Genomic DNA, 12,631 nt, shown 5'->3' with positions numbered 1-12,631 from the left:
CAGAATGTGAAAATAAGGTAAAATGAAAAGAACAAGGGAATGGATACTTTAGCATATGCCAAATTTAAGTCAAGTGGGACAAGGAATGAAGCTTCTGAATATTGAAAAGAGCTAGAACCTCACTATTAAGAGATGGAGGGGGAAAGTTTGGCAAGCAACAGAATAAAGGGAAACAGGGTGACATTTAGCGGGCAGGCGGGTGGGCAGGAGCTGGGTTAGGGTCTCAGCTGGCAGAGGTCTGTGAGCCACTGTGAGGAGTCTGGGGTCCATCTCAAGGGCACTGAAAAGAGTTGGAATCCCAGTTGTGCAACCTTGTTCTGGAAAGATCATCCCTCTGGCTATGTTGCATGCGATCTAAACCACAGGAAGCCGGGGGTACAGGGTGGGGTAGGAGAGGAAACAGGAATCGGATGCACTTGTTTGGTCTGGAGATGATGGTGTAAATTCAGGGAGTCACAGTGGAATCAGAGAGCACAGCTGGAGGAGAGTAGGCTGTGATGGGTGAGTGCGAGTCCCGGCTGGGGTCCCGAAGGGGAAACGGAGGTAGCGGGGAGGGGTGAGTCCTAGGTTGTGCCCTTAAGAAGCTGGATAGATGCTAGTGCCATTTAATAAATTTGAGAAACGCAGACAGATGAGTGGATTTGAGCGGTTGGTAGAAGAGAGGACATAGATGCAACTTCAAAAATTAACAGTGCTCTTGGATAGGTAAATACCACATGTATAATAAGTAAAATACAGTTTAGAAAATGTTTGTCTACAAGCCAACAGGAGACAAACCCCCCAGTTGAACTATTTCACCAGGCATATCGTGGGATTCTGAGACGCTCTCCTGGTAGCCAAGGGAGCTAATATCCCCTTGTTCTTTGGAAAAAGGGGTAAAACACTTGCTAAAACAACAGCGGTATCCTGAATGTCTATGCAACTTCCAACATATACTTATTACAATTACAGACAAGGAAACTGAATCTTACAAAACCTATGCAACTTGCTCAAGATCTCCCAGCTAATAAGTAGAAGACTTATTAGCAGGATTGAAGACCTAGTTTTATGATTCCAAAATGCCAGGTCTTTTGGGGTTGCTGCCACTGTACTACAGTATTGGATTAGAAAACAGGATCCTTCTTCCTGTAAATACATTTGAGGCAGACTAAGTGAATGTGGTCTTTCATGGTGTGAGGAGAAAAATAAAAGCTTCACTGAATACAGGATCCATATGTTGGGACACGGGTTATCCATACTGACTATTTAAGTAACTAATAGTCTGAATGGAAATTCATTTGCAGCCATGTTCAAATCATGTTTTGAATTTATGCGGTAGTTTTTATTTCCCTTAGATACACCCATATGTCTACTTTAATTAAAGTGTATGTCTTCTTTGTGAAATCCACCCCCCTTTAATTTTGACTTTAGTGAAATATAATGACCAAGTTATTAGAACTTTAAGAAAGGTGGCTTTAACACCAGACTTACACTGACTAAAATGCACTGACTTGATTCATGTGACGATCTTTCTATATTTTTTTAAGACCTGTGGCAAACTCTTATAAACCCATTTTAGCTGTATTACATTAGGGGAGGCAAAAGTTCCTAAGAGGGACACATGGAGAGTCAGACACATTTCCAGGCTGAATTAGAATCGATCGATCACTGGCTGGCAGGATATCAGAGTGAAAGAACCTGCCCTGAGCTGGAAGGACCTGTGTTTGACCCCTGCTTCTCCCATGCATTCGCTGGGCTTCCTCAAGCCCGCTGACTACCCAAAATTTTGAAGAAGACGTAGTAAACATGTCTTTTACTTTTAAACATGTGCCTACACTAACCCTATTACAAGGCGGAATCACATTTGCCTCCCTTGGACTGTAGCCTACCAGGCTCCTCCATCCATGGGATTTTCCAGGCAAGAGTACTGGAGCGGCCGCCACTGCCTTCTGGGAGAACAACGACTAGCCCCAGTGACTGCCTCTAATATTTACAAAGTTGCAAAAGTGACACTGTTTGACTTGCAATACCAGCAAATAAAATGCAGTATGGCTTTCACCTGATTTACTCTGCTTATTGGGACGTTGGTCCCTGAAAACTACCCACTGTACTATGAGAAAGTCATGCCACCACATAGAAAGAACATATATTCAATTAAGGTCCCAGCCCAGAGCCAGCACCAACTGATGGAGTGCCCCAGTCCCAGTACCAGGTAACGTGGAACGGAGCAGAGACACTCATGCTGCTGGACCCTGTCCCAGCGTCAGATTCACGGGCAAAATGAATGGAGAAAACATCCTCAAATGATGCCACCAACAAGAAATTAATTTCAAAACTATACAAATGACTCATAACACTCAATATTAAGTAAACAAGCCAATCAAAAAAAAATAGGCAGAGGATCTAAATAGACATTTCTCCAAAGAAGACAGACAGATGGCCAACGGGCATGTGAAAAAATGCTCAACATCAGTAATTATTTAAAATTGCAAATCAGAACTACCATGACCCACCAATCAGGATGGCCATCATCAGAAAGTCAACAAATAATAAACGCTAGAGAGAGTGCTGGGGGAAAGGAACCAGTCCCTGTAGAGAACAGTATGTAGATTCCTTGAAAACTAAAAATAGAATTACCATATGATCCTGCAGGGGCTTCCCTGATAGCTTAGCCAGTAAAGAATTCGCCTGCAATGCAAGAGACCCTGGTTTGATTCCTGGGCTGGGACGATCCCCTGGAGAAGGGATAGGCTATCTACTCCAGTATTCATGGATTTCTCTGTTGGCTCAGATGATAAAGGATCCACCTGTGGGATTCTGGGTTCGATCCCTGGGTTGGGAAGATCCCCTGGAGGAGGGCATCACAGTCAACTCAGTATTTCTGCCGGGAGAATCCCCATGCACAGAGAAGCTCGGTGGGCTACAGTCCGTGGGGTCACAAAGAGTTGGACACAACTGAACAGTCAAGCACAAATGGTGCTATAATCCCACTCCTGGGCACATGTCTGGAAATAACTATCATTCGAAAAAACACATGCACCTCAATGCTCATGGCATCATTATTTTGTAATAGACAAGATATGGAAGCAATCTAAGTGTTATCTGACAGATAAATGGTTAAAGAATATGTGGTATATATACAATGAAATACCAGTCAGCCATAAAAAAGAATGATATAATGCCATTCGTAGCAACATGGATAAACCTAGAGACTACCACACCAAGTGAGGTAAATCAGACAAAGAAAGACAAGTATCAGACGATATTGCTTATATGTGGAATCTGAAAAAAAACCTACAAATAATTTATTTACAGAAGAGAAATAGACCCACAGACATAGAGAACAAACATATGGTTACCAAATGGAAGCAGGGGAGGGATAAATTAGGAGTTTGGGATGAACAGAAACACATGACTCTATATAAAACAGATAAACAACAAGGACTTACTGATTAGCACATGGAACTACATTCAGTATTTCATAATAACCTATATGGGAAAAGATTCTGAAAAGAATGAATATCTGTATAACAGAATCATTTTGTGACCACCTAAAATTATCAGGATATTGTAATCAATAATATTTCATTTTTTAAAAACTACTATTGCTTAAAAATTACTATTGTTTAAACCACTACGTTTTATGGTGGTTTGTTACATAACAGTTGATAAGCAGAACATAAGATAAAACATTTATTTGGATACTTGTATTTTTATATGATTATCTTCCCTTCCTCTTTGAAATGTTGTTATGTTTTCTGGGTGTTATGTTGGAATGTAGATGGAAGTGAAAGCTAGAGAGACATGTATTTGAAATGGGTATCTAACACTTACTGGCTACAAGATTTTGTATGACCCTCATAGTTTCTTAGAGCTTCCCCTTCCATCAATAAAAATGAAAATAATGCCAACTTCATAAGACCGTTGAGAGGATTAAATGAAATAACGTTCACAATACCTGGTGCACAGAAGGAGCTCAGTACCCAAGAGTCAGCATCATTGTCAGCAGTGGTGATACCAAAGAGCATGCAATACAGGGACCATGAATTTCTTTATAGATTAGATTCTTGCTGTACATAAAGTAGAAATAGTTTTTTTATTAGAGATTTCAAATAGTGCCATGGTATTTTGTCTTGCAGATGTCACAGTATAGTTTTGTGTTTTTTATTATATTGCCCCTGTGACAAAAGTTGATTTTAATGGTATGGTGACAGCCTGGTGTAATGAGAAGACCATGAGCTACGGGATCAGTTCTACCCCTGTATTTTGTGCCCAAACGTGCACAAGTGTGTTTGGTTTGTTTCTGCCATCCCTATTATCATCATAAGGGCAGAAACACTGGCTTTTTCACTGTTTAATTCCCACTGCCTATAAAAGTACGTGGCATATAATGGATAATCAACCAATAAAGATTACTTAAAAGAAAATGCATTGTCATCATCTGTTAATGATCTTGTTTGGTACAGATATTGGGGACAAAGTGTTTTCAGTTTAGCAAACACCAGAGCACCTTGGAGTGCTATTTCTTTTATCTCAGTAATTTGATTTTTTGGCCTCGTCATTCCTTACTTAGATTTCTAAACCTAGATGTTAGCTTTGCACACACTGAAAGTTGAATATTACAGATGGTCACGAGGGTTTCTATACACAAGTGCATTTACAGATCTATTTGGACATATAAAGGTTACATAATGAGTATATATATAGGGCTTCCTTGGTGACTAGGTGGTAAAGAATCCATCTGTCAAGTAGGAGACGCAGGTTCAATCCCTGGGTAGGGAAAATCTCTCGAGAAGGAAATGGCAACCCACTCCAATATTCTTCCTGGGAAATCGCATGGACAGAGAAGCCTGGTGGGCTACATTCCATGGGGTCACAAAGCGCTGGACATGATTTAATGACTAAACAGCAGCAGCAAATAGAGTATAAATAATGCATATTTTTAATACATATTACAGTGTGTATATCCTGGAGGAGGGAATGTCCACTATTCTTGCCTGGAGAATCCCATGGACAGAGGAGCCTGGCGGGCTACAGTCCATGGGGTCGCAAAGAGTCGGACAGGACTGAGCCGCTAAACACAGCAATAGTGTGTATGTATGTATATAGTAACATGTATATATGGTCTAAATTATATACTAAGTGTTATATATATGGCCAGCCAGCTGTATGTTCATTAAAGTATCATTAATTAAGGGAAATCTGAGAATTTAAAGTAGTGTAAGGAAAGTAGGATTTTATTACTTCAAAGTCATGGGAACATAACTAGCCATAACAATTGACTTCAGGTGGAATCCCTCATGAAATGCCTGCATGAATAAATGAATAAAAACCTATTTCTCAAAGAGAAGGAGGGGTTCTGAGGTGTTATCAGGCACTCCATCATTAGCTCTTCTGAGGAACTTAAGCAATCCTCATCACAGACTTATTTACAAGACTGATTTGCTTGAGGTCAAGCTGTCCTATAGATATTAGATTTCAAAGTAATGGGGTCTGAATGTCCAGTGATTTTTACGTGTATCATGACTGACTTATCTCTGCCTTAGTGAGCTCACAGCTTTATTGGGAAAGGTATTCCCAAACAGGCTTTCAGAACACAGAGTGCTAAGTGAAAAAACATACATACCACCTAGATACTTACACTGTGATGAGTGAATTAAGGTAAGGATTTGAGACAGCATGGAGATGATTAGAAGAAAAGCTCGGGAGCAGACAGGACTCTCAGTCCCCATGGCCTGCAGGGCCCGGCCACCCCAGGAGGCCTCCTACCTACGCCCCTCTCAAGCTCGTCCTTCTTCTAGGCTGGCGGGTTGTGGGACAAGGAGCAAGCCGGTCATGTGATTAAAGCGCTTCCTCAGCAACTTTTTCTTCCATTCTCTGTGTGCACCCAGGACTGGATCCTGTTTCCACTCCACGTGCTTCTCACAGGACACCTTCACGTCTGGCCTCAGGCAGAGTTCCCACGGACGCGCTGACCGCGAGCGACCGCCTGCCTCAGCCAGCACAGCCTCCCTTGTCCCTGGGCACCAGCGGCCAGCTCCCAGCCCTGCGGCGGGGCGCCGCTGAGCGCCGGCCCACTGAGTCATGCTGTCCTGGAAACATCTCAGCCCTGCCTCAGGCTCAGGGTAACAAGTAGCCAGCAGATACAACTGCAAAGATGTGTGGGAATAACGCAGACACTTTTCCCATGGACCGCGCTGGCTTGCAGCTCTGGTCCATGGCAGAGTTTCCAGTACAAACTTTCAGTTAAAGAGACAGATGACACATTTCACTGGCTGGCACTTCTCAGCAGCTCTAGGGGAGAATATCAGAGGAAACTGTCAGAAAACGACAGCGTCATGGTTCAGTCACTAACTAAATGAAAAAGACACAGTGCTGAGCCAGGCCTGACCTTATCCTGCTTGTCTTTCTCCTCTTTCTGCTTCCGCTGCTGCTAGAAGAACAGAGCCAGAGCCAGAGGCAAGAGCAGACAGGAGACAGAGGCGACTTCGCTGACACTGTTTGGGATACACAGAGCCACATGGAGGGGTGTGTGGGCCCTGGAAGCTGCAGCCTGTGGGCAAGGACACTGCCAACCTGTGAAGTTGCCCAGGAATTGCCCTCTTCAGGCCTCCTTGACAATCCCACAGCCTTAATATCACGGCTCTGGCAGCTGACCCGTCTCTCCAGCCACATTTTCTTACAAAATAAGGAAAGTCATACAAACTCACGTGTTCCCTGATGCCCCGATATCCTTGTAACTGTTGGTTCTCTGAGTTTGCATGACTGTCAGGGATCACACCCTCCCTTTCTCCTTTAATTTTACTGGCATTTAATTTATTTACAGTGTTGTGTGAGTGTCAGATGTGCCGCCAAGTGATCAGCTATGTACATCGACCCCTTCTCAGATTCTTTCCGCATAAGCCGTTGCAGAGTACCATGGTACTATATAGGCCTGGGCTGTACGGCCAGCCTTATTCGTTACCTGCTCTCTGTTTCGCCCTGAGGCCGAGCAGGGTGCAGGCCTGTGTGGCCCTGATCAAGCATCCTACCCGCTCTGAGGTTCTGTTTCCTAAAACGTCAGGTGGGGTAACAATCCTTACGGTGCAGAACTGTTGTTTAGATCACATGTCATATGCTTGTGTAGCTCCCCACAGACATCTTCAAATATGAGAAACACTTAGTCACTGGCAGCTGTTTATTTTTCTCATCTTGCCGTCTTTCGTTTCCTCCCTTTGTTATCAATTGTGTATCGTCTGGGGGAGGATCTATAGCAAGAAGGCATCCTTCACATTCTCCTCTTATCGATCTGAGTCCACTGTAGCCAAAATGTACAATATCTAATCGCTTCTCCTAATCTTGGCTGCCTGTAGTTATCTCCCTCCAATAAGCTATGGGAATCAGACTACATATTTTTTAATTAACCAAAAATATTTAAAATTGTCTTGGATCCTCCTCTGCACTTATCAGATTGCCAAAGTTGAAGTAAGGTGTTAATCCCTAGTGCTGGGAGATGGGCACCTGAGGTCTCACGGTGATGTTTGGAGGATAAACTGCTATAACCTTGACCCATTGCAGATGTCAAGATGGCAAAAGTCTTCAAAACATGCACATGCTTTGACTTGGTAATGGCACCTCCAGGAACTTATCCTAAAGATATCATATCTGTGTGCAAAAATGTTCTTGCAGCACATATAATAACGAAAAAAGAGGAAAAATCTAAATGTCAAAAATAGATCTGCCCATTGTGATACATCCATATAATGGAAGATTTATTAAAAAAATATGCTATAAAATCATATTTACTGATACAGAAAGATATTTGTAAACTGTGTGTGTAACAAATACAGTAACTAAAACAGGTTCAGTGGGGGGCCCTGACTTCAGCAGACGAGGGGACCCTTCCTCAGCCCTTCTAGAGAGCAGGTAGTCCCTCCTCTCTCTGTCTCTCCCCAGGGGAAGGGATTTCCATAACAGTCAGGGAAATCAGGTAAATATCCCTGTAGGTGTGTGCCTGTTGTGGACTAAATGTGTGTGTCCCTCCAAAATCCAGATGTTGAAATGCTAACCCCCAATTTGATGGCACCAAGAGGTGGGGACCTCAGAAGGTGATTAGGCCATACCCCTTCTCTAGAATGTGCTCAGGGGATTTGTAACAGTTGAGTTAGACGAAAAGCACATGCTATTGAGAATAACCAAGACACAGAAGCAACCTAAATGTCCATTGACAAATGAATGGATAAAAAAGATATGGTTACATGTATATGATAGGATATTACTTAGCCTTTAAAAAGAAAGAAGTAATCCCATTGTAGCAACATGAATGGAACTTAGAGATTGTCATATGAGTGACATAAGTCACACAGAGAAAGACAAATACCATACGATATCACTTAGATGTGGGACCTAAAATAGGATACAAATGAACTTATTTACAAAGTAGACACAGACTCACAGACATAGAAAACAAACTTATGGTTATCAAAAGAGAGGGAGCAATAAATTTGGAGTTTGGGATTAAAAGATACACACTGCCATATATAAAATAGATAAACAACAAGGACCTATAGTACAAAGCTCTTATTTAGCTATGTACAGTATAGCACAGGGAACTGTACTCAATATTTTAATAACCTACAAGTGGAAAAAAAGACATATACATACATATATATATATATATATATATATATATATATATACACATACACACACATATATAACTGAATCACTTTGCTGTAACCTGAAACCAACCCAATTTACAAATCTACTATACTTTGATTTTAAAAAAGAAGCATATACAAGGCAATGATAAAGTCAAACTGGTATCACAGGACGTATATACTAAAGGAACCCCAAAACATAACTCAAAAAGACACATCTATACCAATCTTCATAGTAGCACTGTTTACAACAGACAAGGCATGGAAGCAACCTGAATGTCCATCGACAAGATGAATGGATAAAGAAGATATAGCACATATGCACAATGGAATATTACGCAGCCATGAAAAGGAACAAATTGGGTCATTTGAAGTGACGAGTCTGTCATACAGAGTGAAGTAAATCAGAAAAAGTAAAACAGATATGGATGAGATGAGGGGTGGGAGGAAAGTCCCAGAGAGAAGGGAGATAATACACACACACACATACACAAACACACATACTTATAGCTGATTCATTGTGTTTTGTAGCAAAAACTAACACAACATTGCAAAGCAACTATACTCCAATTAAAAATAAATGAATAAAGGAAATTTCATAGTCAGAATGAACATGATTCCATTTTCCCTAAAGTCCCACCAAACCAATTGTTAGGAAACTAGAAGCAACACAGTGAGAAGAGGGTAGCATGGTTTTCTAGACACAGCCTCTGCTAAGACTGCCGCGGCAAGTTGGGCAGTGAGGACAGGGGGACTCTGAACACACACACACACTGGCTCGCCGAAGACATCGGTAAACAGGGACACCAGCAGGTCCTCCGATCTAATCGACCCTGCGGGCATGGCCGAGTCCATGAAGACTAACTGATTTTCACAATGATGATCCCAAGTAACCAAGAGACAGTTACATCTCACGTTCAGAATTCTCTGCTCAAGAAGGTAAGGGAGCATGTAATCCATTTGAGAAAGATTTCCATTTCAAATAGTTAAAAATTCTTTAAAAACTGTTTGGATGCTTAAAGGGGTAAGTGACAACTACCTGGAAAATTCACTTATGTAGAATAACTTCTTCCCGAAAGACTCCAGATCAGTGACGTGGTGGGTAGTTGTATTTAGTTAGATTTCTAGCACTTCTTCTTTGACATTTCGTTGTCTAATTTCCTGAAGCCTTTCAAAATTCCTCACTTTCAAGGAACATAAATTCCTTGAGGCTAAAGATTCTGACACCCTTTCTTGGACATTCCACATCCCTGTTATACTTGGCCTTTTTTTTTTCCTGCCACAAATGATGAACTGACATTCACAAAAATGACAGACCCCCGAGGCATGCATCAACTTTGACCAAGCCTTCTTGACATTTTGCAAGCCCTTTGAGTTGTGGTAAGCAATTCTAGAAGGGTCTTTTGCAGCCCTTTATCAACCATTTGAGCTAGAAAATACAGACTAATCAATATATAAATAAAGTTAACATAATTTTTTAAAGCAACCTTTATATTTTTAAAAAGAGTCATTTCTCCTTGTTTAGGAAAACATCTTAGGAATTCGTGCAGAAATCAGCAACTTTTATTAGAAGCTGTCTGCTCTCGTCTACAAATCCTGGACTTCAGCTGCAGTATTTACAGCCTCCAACCAACTCTGCTTGCTTCAGGCTGCCTTTCACAATCCAAACAGCCTCTGGCCAATCTATCCTGTTACTGTTTGTCCTGAATTCAGTGGTTTTTGCATACTGACAGACTCCCTTGGTTTATCTCAGTTCTAGAGTCAAGGAGAGATTCTGTCAGCAGCCAAGGACCTCTGTTCAGTCCCGAATGGTAAGTTTTCCCTCCAACTCCAGGGCTTGTCCCTATAGTTGTACTCCTAAGTGTAGCATCAAAGAAGTATAAGAAGAAAAAGAGTCATTTCAATTCAGGCCTGCACTTTTCAGATAACATGAGTACTGTAAACACACAGGATGTGCCAGCCTGCCCATTGATCTCATTGCCTAATACTGCCCCATTACGCATCCTTTCCCCAAATATATCTCACTGCAGTTTGGTGAACGAGCTTAAATCCTTGATGCTTTCTAATCTGCCGGAAAAACCATTTCCTCCTTCACACTTTCTAAGTCTAGTTCAAGAGCCATTGCTCTCAAGAAAATTTCCATTCTCTCCAGTATTGCAAAATGGGTGTTGTTACTGTCCCTTTTTTGAAGATGAGGAGAAAACCTTGAGAGGCTACAGAACACCCTTGGAGGTCACGGCCTGGGCACCAGAGAAAGAACGAGCCCATCAGTGTTCCTGGTGGCGTTTTTCTCGTTGCATAGGGGACCACTGTAGGTGCAGCCCCCTGGATGGCAAACCTTTCCTTGAAAGTCCAGGGTTGGGGGCCGTGTGCCACACTGCGGTCTCCCTGTGGGGCACGTGCGAAGGGGCCCAGGAGGGGTGCTTCTTACCTGGAGTGTTGAGCAGCCGCGACCTCCTGCAGTGGTAGGCTACCTCCTGCTCACAGTACTCGGAGCCGTCGATCACTGCCCCCAGCTGCTCCAGGCTGCCCCCATAGTCCAAGGTCATGGAGTAGGGCTTCTCAGGGTTGGCGCCTCGCACACGGGTCAGTTCTGTGTTGTTGTGCTGCATCAACGTCCAGATCTTGTCCTCTGCCCAGAAAACACAACCCAAGCAAGGTCAAAAGATGATCATGCTTACAGGCCTCCAAAAAGCTGGAAAAATGAAACAGGACTGTGTGAGCAGGGTGATGTTTGGTGGCTGCAGGTCCATCCATTAATTGCCACTTGAGGGCTCTCCTCATGATAAGAATTTAACCAGAGAATTTTTGTTTCTCCTAGAGCTCCACCCAGAGGTAGTGTGGGGGTTAATTATCTGAAGAGCTAAATTTGTGAAGCCCTTGCTCCACAAGTTCTATGCTTAATGTCCATTATCTCATTGAAAATGGACATGACTTATGAAAAGTCATTAAAAAAATATAAACAGACAACAGAACAGGAATAAAAGGAAATGAATTACTCAGTTGTGGGAAGGATGATTTGGAAGGGGAAGAACTTAGAAATGAGATACTTTGTGATCAGAGTAGAATGTAACTAAATATGCTCAAAGATAACTATCATGGTGATGACATGCATAGAAGAACATAGATCACTGACAAATCACAACCTGTTGGTAATTAAATGAACAAAAATAAAATGTTAAACATTTCCAATAAATAAATAAATGAAACTGACATCATCTAAATCAGGAGGAAGTTGGTCCTCCTGCCATGTTAAAAATGAGGGAAAACTGAATAAGGAAAACTAGGCAGGTTTTCTAAGATTATGTAGTTAGTTAAAGACTAAGAATTGGAACCCAGGATGCCTGACTCCAAAGACCCTACTTCCAGATAGTGATACACACTCTTCCTCACAAGAGAAGCCCTAGCATAGATCATTTTCTCAGAGAACCGTAAGTACCACATTCAAAACAAGACCTAAAAAAAAAAAAAAAAGAAAACAAGACCTATTCACAGAGAGCATGTGTGACACATACATCACAACAAGGATGAGAATGTGTAATACACAAACATGCAAGGCACTTAACTGAAGCTTGTTATTTATTCTCCATGATACTTGTAGTCACCAAAAATATTTGAAGAGCTTTACATTAAAATAGCATGCAGAGATGAGGGCCTAAAGATCAAGGAAGGAGAACATGTTTTGCCTTCTATCAGTAAGAACGGAAGGTGAAGAGAGGAGAGGAATTTTATTTTTAGACCTTGGGAGATCTTCACTTGAAAGCTATTCTATGAACAACAAGCTTGGGCAAGCCACTTCACTTTTGGAGGGACTTAATTTTATCATCAGTTTTAAGAAAAGAAGGTATGAAGTCACAAGGCATTTGGGGATGCATCAGACATTCTGGCATAATAGACTGAAATATGTTCAGCAATCAGACATGGAACTGAATTCTGAACTTGCTCAGAAATAAAGTGAAAGAGGAAAGCAGGAGGACTTGAAAAGCTTCTGTCCTGAGAACCTGCCCACACAG

At 41.9% G+C, this 12,631-nt stretch overlaps 1 protein-coding gene across 2 annotated transcripts in view; it reads right to left on the bottom strand.

Annotated features, from left to right (window-relative positions):
• Nucleotides 1-12,631, bottom strand: part of CNTNAP5 (contactin associated protein family member 5) — a 984,962-nt gene that overhangs the window by 268,849 nt on the left and 703,482 nt on the right. For both annotated transcript variants that reach the window (XM_061135035.1, XM_061135036.1), the window contains exon 13: nt 11,050-11,250. In XM_061135035.1, coding sequence (XP_060991018.1) covers nt 11,050-11,250 — 201 coding nt within the window. The remainder of the gene's footprint in view (nt 1-11,049; nt 11,251-12,631) is intronic.

The sequence above is a fragment of the Dama dama genome, chromosome 33, assembly GCF_033118175.1.
Source record: "Dama dama isolate Ldn47 chromosome 33, ASM3311817v1, whole genome shotgun sequence".
NCBI classification, from domain to species: domain Eukaryota; kingdom Metazoa; phylum Chordata; class Mammalia; order Artiodactyla; family Cervidae; genus Dama; species Dama dama.
This window is presented reverse-complemented; position numbering and strand designations above follow the sequence as displayed.